The sequence below is a fragment of the Rhincodon typus genome, unplaced genomic scaffold, assembly GCF_021869965.1.
Source record: "Rhincodon typus isolate 14 unplaced genomic scaffold, sRhiTyp1.1 hic_rhity00004202, whole genome shotgun sequence".
NCBI lineage: Eukaryota > Metazoa > Chordata > Chondrichthyes > Orectolobiformes > Rhincodontidae > Rhincodon > Rhincodon typus.
In genome coordinates, this window is record NW_025969840.1 from 1 (window position 1) to 13,419 (window position 13,419).

A 13,419-nucleotide genomic window follows, 5' to 3' on the forward strand; every position below is an offset into this window, starting at 1 on the left:
TCCAAAGATTCAGTCTGAGTGACCATAACATATAGTAGCAGAATTAGACCATTTGGCCCATTGAGTCTGCTCCACCATTCATTCCTGACTTAAATGTTTCTCAAACCTATTTTTCTACCTTCTCCCTCTAATCCTCGTTTCCTTTACCAATCAAGTAACTATCCATGTCTGTCTTAAAGACACTCAATGACTTGACCTCCATAACCCTCTGCAGCAATGAATTTCACAGATTCATCACCCTCTGGCTGAAGAAATTCCTCCTCATCTCAGTTCTAAATCGTTTGTCCCTTCACTCTGAAGCTGTGCTCTCAGGTCTTAATCTCTCCTACTGATGGTAACATCTTACCAGCGTCCACTCTGTCCAGGCCTCTCAGGATCCGACAAGTTCCATTCAGTGAACATGAGTACAGCTACCTGGGCGAGAGTGGGGGAGATGTCTAATTGTGTTCAGTTGTGTCCAGAGGCAACCGCGAGCACTCGGGAGCTGACGTGATCTGCAATGATGGCTCAACGATCTACGCTCCATTCACTGGGAGGCTGATAGGACGGGCCAATCCTTATGGCAACGGCAATGAGATTGACAATGGAGTGTTGTTGCAGGGATCAGGTGAGACACAGACGGAGATGAGGAGTGGGAGAGGACTGTGTCTCACAAAGTGCCCTCCCCATTTCTGTTCCTTTTTAAATCTGCCGTCCCTTACTCCAAAACTGAGACCTCCCGAACTAGATTTCCCCACATGAGGAAACATCCTCTCTACGTCTTTTTGTCAATCCCCTTTAGCGTCTAACATGCCTCAATGAGATCTCCTCTTATTCTTCCAAACTCCAGACAGTTTAGACGTAAACTATGCACTCTCTCTCCATCAGACAAAGCCCTCATCTCTGCAATTAAACCAGTGAACCTTCTCTTAATAGCTCAAAAGCAATTACAGTCTTGATACACTCTGACCTCAGCCTTATTATGAGCTTTCTGTTTACCATTTTTATTTCTTTCATCAATTGTAGACACAACGCAATTCTATGACATTCCTACATTCAGCTCATAAATAGTTTGCATTGTCAAATTTATTCACTGAGCGTATTTTAAAGCAAAACTTCAGCTTGACCAGAGATTCTCTGACAGTCCAGTCCATTACTGCTGAGATACAGCAGGCACTCTAAACACACACACACACACACGCATACACACACACTGACACACACACACTCCCACTCACACACACACACAAACACACACTCACACTCAAACACAATCACGCACACACATACACACACACCCACACACACACCCAAACACACACAAACACACACACACACATTCACACTCACATAGTTTCCTGACCTTTCGCAATAAACTTTGACTCCCTGATTGATCACGTATCTATCTATCTCATCCTTAAATATACACAAAGACTCTGCCCCCACACTCTCTGGTACGAAGAATTCCAAAGAAGAAATTCCTCCTCATCCGAGTTTAAAATTGGCACCCTTTTATTCGGAGCCTGTGCCCTTTGGTACTGGACTATCCCATGAGTGGAAACATCCTAGAAGACCATAAGCTACAGGAGCAAAATAAGGACATTCGGCCCATCGAGTCTGCTCCACCACTCGATCATTGGGTTCTTAACTCTGATTTCCTGCCTTCTCCCTGTAACCCTTGATCCCACTCAGTAGTCAAAAGCCTGTCTACCTCTGTCTTAAAAACACTCAATGACTTGGCCTCCACAGCCTTTTGCAGCAATGAGTTCCACAGATTCACCACCCATTGGCTGAAGAAATTCCTCCTCATCTCAGTTCTTAACGGTCGTCCCTTCATTCTGAGGCTGTGCCCTTGGGTCCTAGTCTCTCCTACTGGTGGAACTATCTTCTCCACGTCCCCTCTATCCAAGCCTCTCAGTATTCAGATGATTTGGAGAGCGTACAGAAAAGGTTTATCAGGATGTTGCCTCGTATGAGGCATTTTAGCTGTGAAGAAAGATTAGACAGAAAGGGTTTGTTTTCACTGGAATGCAGGAGGTTGAATAGTGACCTGATGGAAGTTTATAAGACTGTGAATGCAGTGGATAAAATGGAAATTATGAGGCTCTTGCCAGGGGTGGAGGGGTCAATTATTAGGGGACACAGGTTCCAGGTGTGAGAGGGTGGAGTTTGAAAGGGATGTGTGAGGCATGTGTTTCACACAAAGGGTGGTGTGTGCCTGGAATGCGCTGCCAGAGGAGCTGGTGGAAGCAGACACAATAGCAACATTTAAGAAGCACCTGGACGAATACATGAATTGGAAGGGAATATGCATACAGGTTCTTTAAGTGAAGTCAGTTTTGGTATGGAAGGGCAAAATGTGACGGCGCAGGCTCGGAGGGCCGAAAGGCCTGTTCCTGTGCTGCAGTGTTCTTCTTTGTTCTATTCTGTCGGTTTCAGTAGATTCCCCTTCATCCTTTTCAACTCCACTGAACACACACCCAGAGTCCTCCATCGCTCCTCATACGACAAGTGTTTAATTCCCGGGATCATTCTTGTGAACCACTTCTGGAACCTCTCCAAGGCCAGAACACCCTTCCTTAGATAAAGGCCCCAAATCTGCTCATGATACTCCAAATTCAATTCTCTCAGCATTCTCTGAGACTTTGTCAAGGCCCATAAGAATCCTCTTGGGTAATATCTGCACATCTCTTTGACTCCAGGTTACTGTGTGAAGATTTTCTATGTCGCGCCTGATCGTTATTCGGGACCAATCTCAAAGGGCCAGGCGTTAGGGACGTTGCTGAATCTTCAAGATGTTTACCCAGGGATAATCTCCCATGTCCACATCCAGATGTGTGACAAGTCTGATCCCACGCCTTACCTGCTCTAGACGAGAAAGAGTGCCTGGAAAATTCCATAATTCCGATCTAATTCCAACTACTCATTGAGGCTGAACAATCGATGGTGGAGTTCGGGAAGAGGGGAATGGGCATTGTGTGGGGGAAATGGGGTTGGGGAGGTGGTACTGAATCACGAATAGATTTCCAGAATGCACCATGTGGGAGGGAGGGGGTAATTGTCTGGGATCTTCTCCTAGCCCCCTTTCGGTTTGGAATTTTACATCTACCCTCCGGAAGGAGGCAAACAAAGAAAAGGTAGGAGCAAAATCGGTTGTGAAGTGAGGTGGGGCAGTTGTGGGCACAGTGCCATCATTCAATGGCAAAGTGGATATAGACTACCCCCCACCCCAACTCTCATGTCAGATCATGCCCTCATGGACCTCTTCCAGGCTCCTCTTATTTTATCTCCATTCCTGAAGAAGGTGGGGCTTTACAAGCCCAAATATCACCAACAGAAGATGTCAACCATTCTGTGAATGTCCCACCTTCCCCCTCCCCAAAACCCTTTCAACATTATCCAGCTCACCTCCTGTTCTCTCCCAATAACACTCTTCCATCACCCCCTTCCCTCCCTCCTTCCATCCTCAGGGTCTGGCCTGCTTCCTTTCACCTTGAGTCCCATTGTTAACTTCTTCCACCCACCACCTCCACCATGTATCTGCTGCCCTTGTCCTTCAGGATGGTACAGGTTGTGGGTTTGTGAGTTCAGGGGGCCTTGGTAAGTTGCTGTCGCGCATCTTGTAGATAGTACCCATTGATGCTACTGAATGCTGCTGGTGGACAGACTGGTTGTTTGTGGATGTGGTGCCAATCAAACGGGCTGCTATGTATGATGTCAAGCTTCTTGAGTGTTATTGGACCTGCACCCATCCAGGCAAGTAGGAAGTATTCCATCTCCCCCAACACTTGGGCTCCGTTCAGTTGGACCAAACCGATCCTGAATCCCAGGGAAGCCAGTCTCCTCAGACTGGATCCAGAATGAATGGACCCAGAGGCTGCCAGGAGGGTGAGGTATAATGAAGGTCACATGGATTGAGTAGATATGTCGCAGGTACGCCCATTTCCAATGGGAAAACCCTCCAAGGATCCATGAGCAACTCGAACAATAGCTCAGTCCGTCCTTAACCAGAGCTTGATGCTTCTCTTTTGTGCTTTGAATGACAAATAAAGGAATGAAACGCTGTAAACATTTACCTGCCCTCCGTCTCGCTCCTTGACCTTTTGTGGCGAAGTGTTCTGAGTGCACCTCTCAGTTTTGCGTCAAGAGTTTTGTCTGAATTCCTGAATCCACAGTACAGAGGCACATTGGACAATTCAGTGTCGGGAAGATAGTCGGGAATTGGCAATGTTTGGGAAAATAGTCAGGGGAAGACGGATATTGGAATGGCTAGCCCCACTCCCCCCAACTCCCTTCCCCACACACACATTCAGAGAGAGTGCAACAGTGGATTACCAGACTGATTCCTGGGATGGCAGGACTGATGTCTGAAGGGAGACTGGATCAGGTAGGATTACATTAGTTGATTTTAAAAGATTGAGGGAAGAGGATCTTATAGAAACTGATAAAATTCCAAAAAAATAAACACAGGAGCAATGATCTTGATGACGAAGTAATCCAGAACCATGGGGTCACAGTCAGAAAATACATAGTAGACAAATTCGGACTGAGATAAGGAGAAATGGCTTCGCGCAGAGAGTGGAGAGCTTTTTGGAATTCTCTGCCACAGAAAACAGCTGAGTCCAGAACATTGAATGTTTGAAGATGGACTTGTATATAGTTTCTGGGGATAAAGTGATCAAAGGGTGTGGGGGAGATAGCCTGAATGATAGGGGACTGTGTTGGATGATCAGCAATGATCATATTAAATGTGGAATGGCCTCCACCTGCCGCTATTTTCTATGTGTCTAGGATTTCTGTAAGGGTTTAAGGTGGACAGTAACACAATCCTAATCTGTCTTTGCACAGTCACAAGGAATTGTCCAATCAGAAAGAGGCTCTTCGGCCCATTGTGGCAGTACTGGCTCCTTGTGAAAGAAATGGTCTCATTGACCCGTCAACTTCCTCTCATTCAAATACATCTCTGAGCTCCCTTTGCAATGCTGCTATAAAACGGTTAAAGTGGCATTTGGCGCGCTTGGCTTCATTGCTCAGACCATTGAGTAAAGGAAATGGTAAGTCATGTTGAGGTTGTACAGGACATGGGTGAGTACATTTCAGGACCAGTATGTCCAGTTCTAGTCACCCTCCTATAGGAAGGATATTATTCAACTAGAGAGGGCGCATAAAGAATTTACAGCAATTTTACCAGGACTGGATGGTTTGAGCTATAAGGAGAGGCTGGATGGCTGGAAGTTTTACCTTTGGAGCACAAGATATTGAGGGGTGACCTTATAGAGGTTGTAAATTCACAAGGGGCATGCATAAATTAAAGAGCAAAGAGCAAATGACTTTTCCCCGGGGAGTGCAAAACTTGAGGTCATGATTTGAAGGTGAGAGGAAAAAAATTTAAAAGGGACCTGAGGGGCAACATTTTCAGAAAAGAAGGTGGTCCATCACCGGTCAGTGCATGAGCTGGAGAAGTCAACAATTGTGGTTGATTAAAAGATCAAGGAGGAGAAAGAAAGAATAATTCTTGTCTCTGTCCACGCAACAGAAATTAAGAGTCTTCTGGCTGCCAGCTCTCCATCCTTTGACTGAAAGCTTTTCAGGTTTCCCATACTTTCAAAATATTGACTGGAGTTGACCCGAAGGTCATGGGCATGCAGCAAAGGGGAATGTTGGTCATGAGCAGTGGGGGGTTGTTGTTGTTTAAGGATATCTGATGACTGATACCTCTCCCTGTCCAATATTGCGTTCACCAGCGAAACACTAACTGAGGCCACTACTGAGAAAACCATTGACCAACGAGGCTGCAATATTGACCTCCATCCCTTTGTTGACCTCCCCTTCAATGAGTAATCCCTGGGCCTTATCTCTTGACAGTGCACAAGGGCACTTTACTGTCTGAAGTAGAATGGTGCGGTTCCAGTGGCTTGGTTATGAGTTAAAAGACCGAACGCCACTTTAACCCACATCACAATTGGCCAGCTCTGGACTTTCCATATTCTACGTCCCTTCAAGAGCAGGTTGGACCAGTTTTTGACTTAGTCAATGGCAGGTCGACAGAACATGGCGGTTACAAAACAGATGGAGCCCACTGAGTCTTTGCTAGACCTCCCAAAGTCAATGTGGACCCATCTGAAGGGCAAAGGGGAAAGGAATTTATCTGATGACATTTCTCCAGCCATTTTATGCAACTTTGTTCGGCCTACTCAGCGGGGAGGTAAAGATTTGATACCATCCATGGCTGGGTGGGTCTGCAGTCATAGATAGGCCAGATTGTGTAATGACAGCAGTTTTCCTTCCCTGTAGAGTGAGCCATTCAGACCATCGATGAAGGTTTCTCAGGTCCCTTTTAAGTTTCTCCCTTCTCAACTTAAACCGACGATCTCTCGTTTTGAAACCCCCCAATATGTGGAAAAGACCTTTGCTAATCATTTTATTTATGCCCCTCATGATTTTATACACCTCTTTCAGGTCACCCATCAGCCTCCTACACTGCAGGGAAAATAGTCCCAGCCTATTCAGCGTCTCCTAAGAACTCAAAACCACCAGTCCAGGAATGGTCTTGTAGATCTTTTCTGCACCCCTTTCTAAAGTAGTATACCGTTGCTATAGCTGGGTGACCAGAACTGCAGACCGTACTCCATGATAGGCCTCACCAACATCCTATACGTGATGTCGCAACTCATGGTATGAGCAATGATGGCAAGCAAGCCAAAGCCTTTTTAACCACAAAGACTGTCTGTGGAATCACTTTCAAGGAACAATGTACCTGAACCCCTTGACAGTTTCTGGATCAGCAAGACTGTTTATCTTAATTCCTTCATGGAATGTGGATGTCGTTGCCTGGACCAGCATTTATTCCCCGTCTCCAGTGTGGGACTATGGGTGAATCTAGCTCCACCTCAATTCCAGGATGCACCCAGTCTGTTTGAATGGCCTGCTTCCGCAATGTGTAGACCACTTTGGAGCCTGAGGTGATGGGGTTGAGCAAGTTGTCGGGATTTAAAATGTGTTCGCACAGGGCGCAACTTAGGAAAAGGCCATTGCATTTTTGAAAGGACAAGTTGACTTTTTTAAGGCAGGGAAAGAGAGGTGGGGTGGGTCTCTGGAGAGTAAGGGTCGAGGAAGTGGCACATTGTTGCGCAATTAGAGAAAAGAGTCATCGCCGATCCTTTGGGCCCAATGGCTGTTTCTGCTATTCTGCTCACAATGGGATGGGATGAAAAATCTCAGGCATGTCTATCAACTTGGTTTCTCCACCCAAAGTGCATTCATGCCTCGCAGTCATATTCCCAAGGTAGGAACAGGAAGGATGTTCTAACTGATTTCGTGCTTCAACCCAGCGAACAGGGGTGGTAGCTGTGCTGTAAAACCAGTTTTCCATTGATTTAAATTCTTTCATGGGATGTGGGTATTTTTAAAATACCAACCTGGTCAGGCATTGACAAACACACTTTGAGCACAGATGGGACTTGAACTCATGAGCTCCTGGTCCAGCAGTAGTAATGACACTGCTACTTCACCACAAGGTCACCAGCTAGCAAGCTGAACAGCCTCTGGTGGGGAACCCTCCTTCCCAGATTCCTACTAAAACCACATATATTGTGGCTCGGCTCTCTGCCGGTTTTGGGATTTGATCATTGAACACAGCAACAGGACCTTCGATCCACCATGTCTGTGCCGTCTGTAATGCAGGTTTAAGTTGAACCTATCTGCCTGCACATGGTCCATTTCCCTTTATTCCCTGCCTGTTCGTGTGCATCTCTTAATGCCTCTTCAATGTTGGTATCAAATCTGCTTCTACCACCAGCCCAGGCACCTCCTACCCTCTGTGTAAAACATATCCTCGCACATTTCCTTTAAACTTTCCTCCTCACATCTTAAAATTACAACCCCAAGTATTAACATTTAACCCCCGGGAAAGACAGACTGACTCCCCACTCGATCCATTCCACTCATAATTTTATTTACTGCTATCAGGTCGCCCCTCAACATCCGTCACTACAGTAAAAACAATCCAACTTTATCCAACCTCTCCTTATAATTAATATACTCCAATCTAGGCAACATATTCGTGAACCTCTTCGGCACCCTCTCCAAAGCCTCCACATGTTTCCTATGGTGCGGCAAACAGAAGTGCACACAAATGTGGTTTGATCAACATCATAGGCACTTGCAACCTGACTTGCAAACTTTTATAATCAATGCCTCAATCAATGAAGGCATGCATGCCGTATGCCCTCTTTACCACCTTATCCACTTGTGTTGGCCCTTTCAGGGAGCTAAGGACTTGGACCCAAAGATCCCTCTGTATATCAGCACACCGAAGTGTCTTGCCCTTTACTGGATGCTTTCCTGTTACATTTGACCTCCCAAAATGCATCGCATCACACTTTCCCATGTCAAGCTCCTTTGGCCACTTCTTTGCCCAACTTTCTGACTGGTCTATATCCTTGAACCTGGAACATTTGCTCCAGAGGCAGGGACAATACCATGGCATCACAAGAACCCCTGGACCAGTTTTTCCTGCCTGTCTCCTGAAGGTGGCAATAGAAAGCAAAGTGGTGGGATTGCAGGGTTTATGTCAGGGTCTCACAACTGGCTCCCAAGGCTCTGTGTTGGGGAGGGTGGTGCTGGCCTCTGTGCCATCGTCAGGGATGTGGATCATTGTGCTTTGTGGGAGGAAGGCTCAAGATTCTGGGCTAGTGGGTGTAGGTTCTGGGGGCAGAGTGGGGGTCACTCAGACTAAAGTGAACTAGGGCCCCAGTGGTGAGCCATCTTCTTGAACTGCTACAGTCCGCCTGGGTTACACAGGCGTCTCTTCGTGAATGAGATGGGAATGATAAAGCTAGTCTCCATCATGGCGACTATCACACCATCATCGATGGTCTGAATGGCTCACTCACACCTTTCTGGAAGGAAATCTGCTGCAATTACCTGGTCTCGCCTACACGTGACTCCAGACCCACGCAGCGATGGAGACGGTGTTGAATCTTTATCTCCTTGCTGAGTAGGCCAAGCAAGGTTGTGTCAGAGCCACTGGAGAAATATCATCCAATAAGTTCATTTATGTTTCCCTTCAGACTGGTCCACATTGACTGTGGGAGGCCTAGCAACTGCGCACTGGGCTGAATGGCCTCCACCTGCCTTGTAACTGCTCTGTCCTGTTGATCTGCCATCAGTCAAGTCAAAAACTGGCCCAGCCTGCTCTTGAATGGACGTAGACTCTGGGAAGTCCAGAGCTGGCCACTCGTGCTGTGGGTCGAAGTGATGTTCTGTTTTACTTTAACATGTAATCAAGCCACTGGAACCGCGCCACTCTGCATCAGCCAGTAATGTGCCCTTGTGCTTCACAAGAATCAAGGCCCAGGGATTAATCATTGAAGGGGAAGTCAACAAAGGGAGGGAGGTCAATATTGCAGTCCCGTTGGTCATTAGCTTTCTCAGCTCGCTGGGTAACACAATGCTGAATGAGTTGGAAATATCAGTTATCAGATGTCCTTAAACAAACATAAAACTCCCTGCTCATGATCAACATTTCCCTTTGCCCATTAGTCCATGACCTTTGGGTCAACTCCAGTCAATGTTCTTAACGTGATGAAGACCTGATAATCGTTCAAAGGACGGAGAGCTGGCAGGTGGAAGACTCCGAACTCCCAATGCATTGACAGAGGCAGGTATTAATTCTTTCCCCCTTCTCCTTGAACTCTTGATCAACCACGATTGGTGACTCCTCCAGCCTCAGTGAATTGATCGGTGAGGGACCACTCTCTGTGCAAGAATGTTGCCCCTCAAGTCCCTTTTAAACCTTTCTCCTGTCACCTTCAAATTCTGGCCTCTAGTTTTGAACTCCCCTACACCGTGGAAAAGAAAATTGCTATTCACTTCATCTATGTCCCTCATGATTTTACAAACCTTGATTAGGTCACCCCTCAACAACTTATGCTCTAATGAAAAAATTCCCAGCCTGTCCAGCTTCTCCAGATCATTCAAACCTCGGGTCCCAGTAACATCCTTGTCAATGTTTTCTGCACCCTCTCCAATTTAATAATATCCTTTCTATAACAGGGTGACCAGTACTGGACACAGTGCACCACAAGTAGCTTCACCCATGGCCAGTACAACCTCAACATGACTTACCATTTCCTTTACTCAATAGTCTGAGCAATGAAGCCAAGTGTGCCAAATGCCACTTTGACCATTGAGTAGCAGTTTTCCAAATTAAACTCGGAGATATATTAGAATGAGAGGAAGTTGAAGGGGAAATGAGACCAACTCTTTCACAAGGAGTCAGTACGGTCATGATGGGCCAAAGAGCCTCCTTCTGATTGGACAATTCCTTGTGACAGTGCAAAGACAGATTGGAATTGTGTTCTGGTCTCCTTTAACTCCTCACAGGAATCCTATACATGTAGAAAATAGGAGCAGGAGGAGACCATTCTGCCATTAGTATGATCATCGCTGATCATACGACACAGTCCCCTGTTGTTCAGGCTATCTCCCCTACACCCTTTGTTTCCTTTAGTCACAGAAACGATACCCAACTCGCTCTTGAAACATTCAATATTTCGGCCTCAGCTGCTTTCTGTGGCAGGGAATTCCACAGACTCCCCCTCTCTGGGTGAAGCCGTTTCTCCTCACTTCTCTCGTTGTATCCTTAAACTGTGATCCTTGTTTCCAGACTCCCTGATCATTGGGAACACAGCTCCTGTGTTTGTTCTTCAGAAATTTTATTGGTTTCTGTAAGATCTCACTCCCTCATTCTTCTATGAAGTGGATATAATCCTAACTGATCCAGTCTGTCTTCATACATCAGTCCTACCATCCTAGGGTTCAGTCTGGTAATCCACCGCAGAACTCCCTCTGTAGCCAGAACATCCTTCCTCAGCGAGGGAGACCGAAACTGCTCACAATACTCCAGGTGTGGTCCCACCAATGCCCTGGACAATTGCAACAAGGCGTCCTTGCTCCTGTACTTGAATCCTTTCTCTCTGGGTTAATTCTAACCCCAAAGCCAACTCGATTGAGCTGTTCTGAGTATGGATAAATGTTGGAGCTGATGATTAGAGTACACATCTGATCACATCATGATTGAATCTCTCTCCCCATATATTCCAATATCAACATGCTGAAGGGACTTATCTTCCTGTTTCTCTTCTCTCAGGGTGAGTCACTTTATGCTGTATCTGGCGGAAGAGATACAGTAGAAATGATCAGCATAGAGCCATAGAGAAGTGCAGCACGGAAGCAGATACTTTGGTCCAACTCGTCCATGCCGAGCGGTTGCCCTAAATTATTTTGATCCTGTTTGCCAGCATTTCCCTCCAAACCCTACCTATTCATGAACCCATCCAAATGCCTTTTAAATGTTGTAACAGCCTCTACCACTTCCTCTGGCAGCTCGTTCTATACACACACCAACCTCTGTGTGAAAAGATGCCCCTCTGGTCCATTTTATATCTTTCCATCTCAACTCAAAATTAAGCCCTCGAGTTCTGAACTGTCCCACGCTGGAAAAAAGACCTTGGCTATTCACCTTCACCCCTCAGCCTCCAACCCTCCTGGGAAAATGGCCCGAGCTTATTCAACATCTCCCGAGAGCTCAAGTCCTCCAACCCTGACCACATCCTCGTAATTTTTTTCTGAACCCTTTCATGTTTCACAACATCCCTCCTACAGCAGGGAGACCAGAATAGAATGCTGTATTCCAAAAGTGGCCTAACCAAATGCTGTATAGCCGCAACATGACCTCCCAACTCCTACACTCAATGCACTCATCAATAATGGCAAATGTACCAAACACCATCTTCACTATCCTGTCTACCTGCGACACCACTTTCAAGAAACTATGAAGCTGCACTCCAAGGTCTCTTTGTTTGGCAACACTCCCCATGACATTCCCATTACTTGTTTCAGTCCTGCCCTGGTTTGCCTGACCAAAATGCAACATCTCACATTTTTCGAAATTATACTCCATCTGCCACTCCTCAGCCCATTGGCCCATCTGATCGAGGTCCCGCTGTACTCTGTGGTAAGCTTTTTGGCTGTCCACAACACCTCTAATTTTAGTGTCACCTGCAAACTTACAAACCTTACCTCCTGTATTCACATCACAGTGAATAGAGCGATCTATTCAAAATGTTCACAGGAACAGGCCAAAGTTTGGGATGTTCGAACATGCAGGAATTGAAAGAGGGGATTTCCATTTCCTGCTGAGGGTGTTATTTAACAGGGTTTGTCCCTGAGTAACTTCAGCCTCCTTCTCCCAATACCATCCGTGGATTGTTCCAGAATCTCAGCGTGTTATTTGCTGAATCACAACGCCCTGAGCTTCGGTCCTATTCCAGGATTTAAAGTGTAAACATCAAGCGAATAACAGGAATTACTCCTCCTTATTCTGGCTGTTCACCTTTGCTTCAATCAACATCAAGCACACAAGAATAATTTACACTGCTGTGGGAGCTTGCTGTGCACAAATAGGTGCCCATGTTCCAGACAAAAATAAAGTCTCCTTAAAAGTACCAGAGCTCTTTACGAGGCCTGAGCTTGCGATGATGGTGGTACTTCAGATGGAATCATCTCATCCTGCTGACTGCAATTCTCTGAACAGATGTTGTATGACTCAAATCTGTCTCTGAGCAGAATTCTGAAGGGCCACAGACAGATGGAGGAGAGTGTGGCTGTTACTGATGGTCCATATGACCTAAACCCCTTTAATGTAGACACAGTGCACCTGATCCAGGCACAAGGAAATATGGAGTGCATCTGCTGGCTCCACAACCTTTAATATAACACGCAGTCTGATCCCACACTCCTTGTCATTCCCTGCACCCACTAAAATCCCACCCAGTCTGATCCCACTCTCCCCATCACTCCCCCAGTAAAATCCCTCCTAGTCTGATCCCACATTCCCCCTCACTCCCTGCACCCATTAAAATCCCACCCAGTCTGACCTGACTTTCCCCCTCACTCCCTGCACCCATTAAAATACCACCCAGTCCAATCCTACTCTCCTGTTCTCATCCGACACACTTTCATCTCCCTTGATATCCACTCCCACACCTGCACGCACAGCACAAGGAATTAAAAGTGATTGCTTTATATTGTGCAGTCGTGACAGTCAATTTGTGGTAATTGCTCTGTCCCACAGTTGCAGTTGGTCGCTGGGGTAAACTGTGGGACCCACTAATCCAACAAACAGAGTGAGGGGGACAGATAGCTACGGCAGTGGAGCATATGGAGCACCCAGGTAAACGTTTGTGTTCCCATCAGTGACACATTCTAAACCCAGCTTCAACAAGAAATGGTGTGTGAGGATGGAGGATGGAGGCTGGAGTGGGTTACCGAAATAGGGAGTGGTGCAGGGGCTGCAGGGAGTTACAGAGATCGGGAGGTGTGTAGCAGCTGGAGGGGGTGACAGAGATAGAGAGGTGTGTAGGGGCCAGATGGGGT

General features: G+C 46.4%; 1 protein-coding gene across 1 annotated transcript; it reads left to right on the forward strand.

The window, feature by feature from the left end:
* Positions 1 to 461: 461 nt before the first annotated feature.
* Positions 462 to 4,052, forward strand: LOC109925349 (leukocyte cell-derived chemotaxin-2-like; the record flags this gene model as incomplete). The annotated part of the gene is made up of 2 exons (XM_048593843.1): positions 462 to 607; positions 2,682 to 4,052. Coding segments are annotated over 2 exons (316 nt in total), but the record flags the coding sequence as incomplete, so codon positions are not given.
* Between the last annotated feature and the right edge of the window lie 9,367 nt (positions 4,053 to 13,419).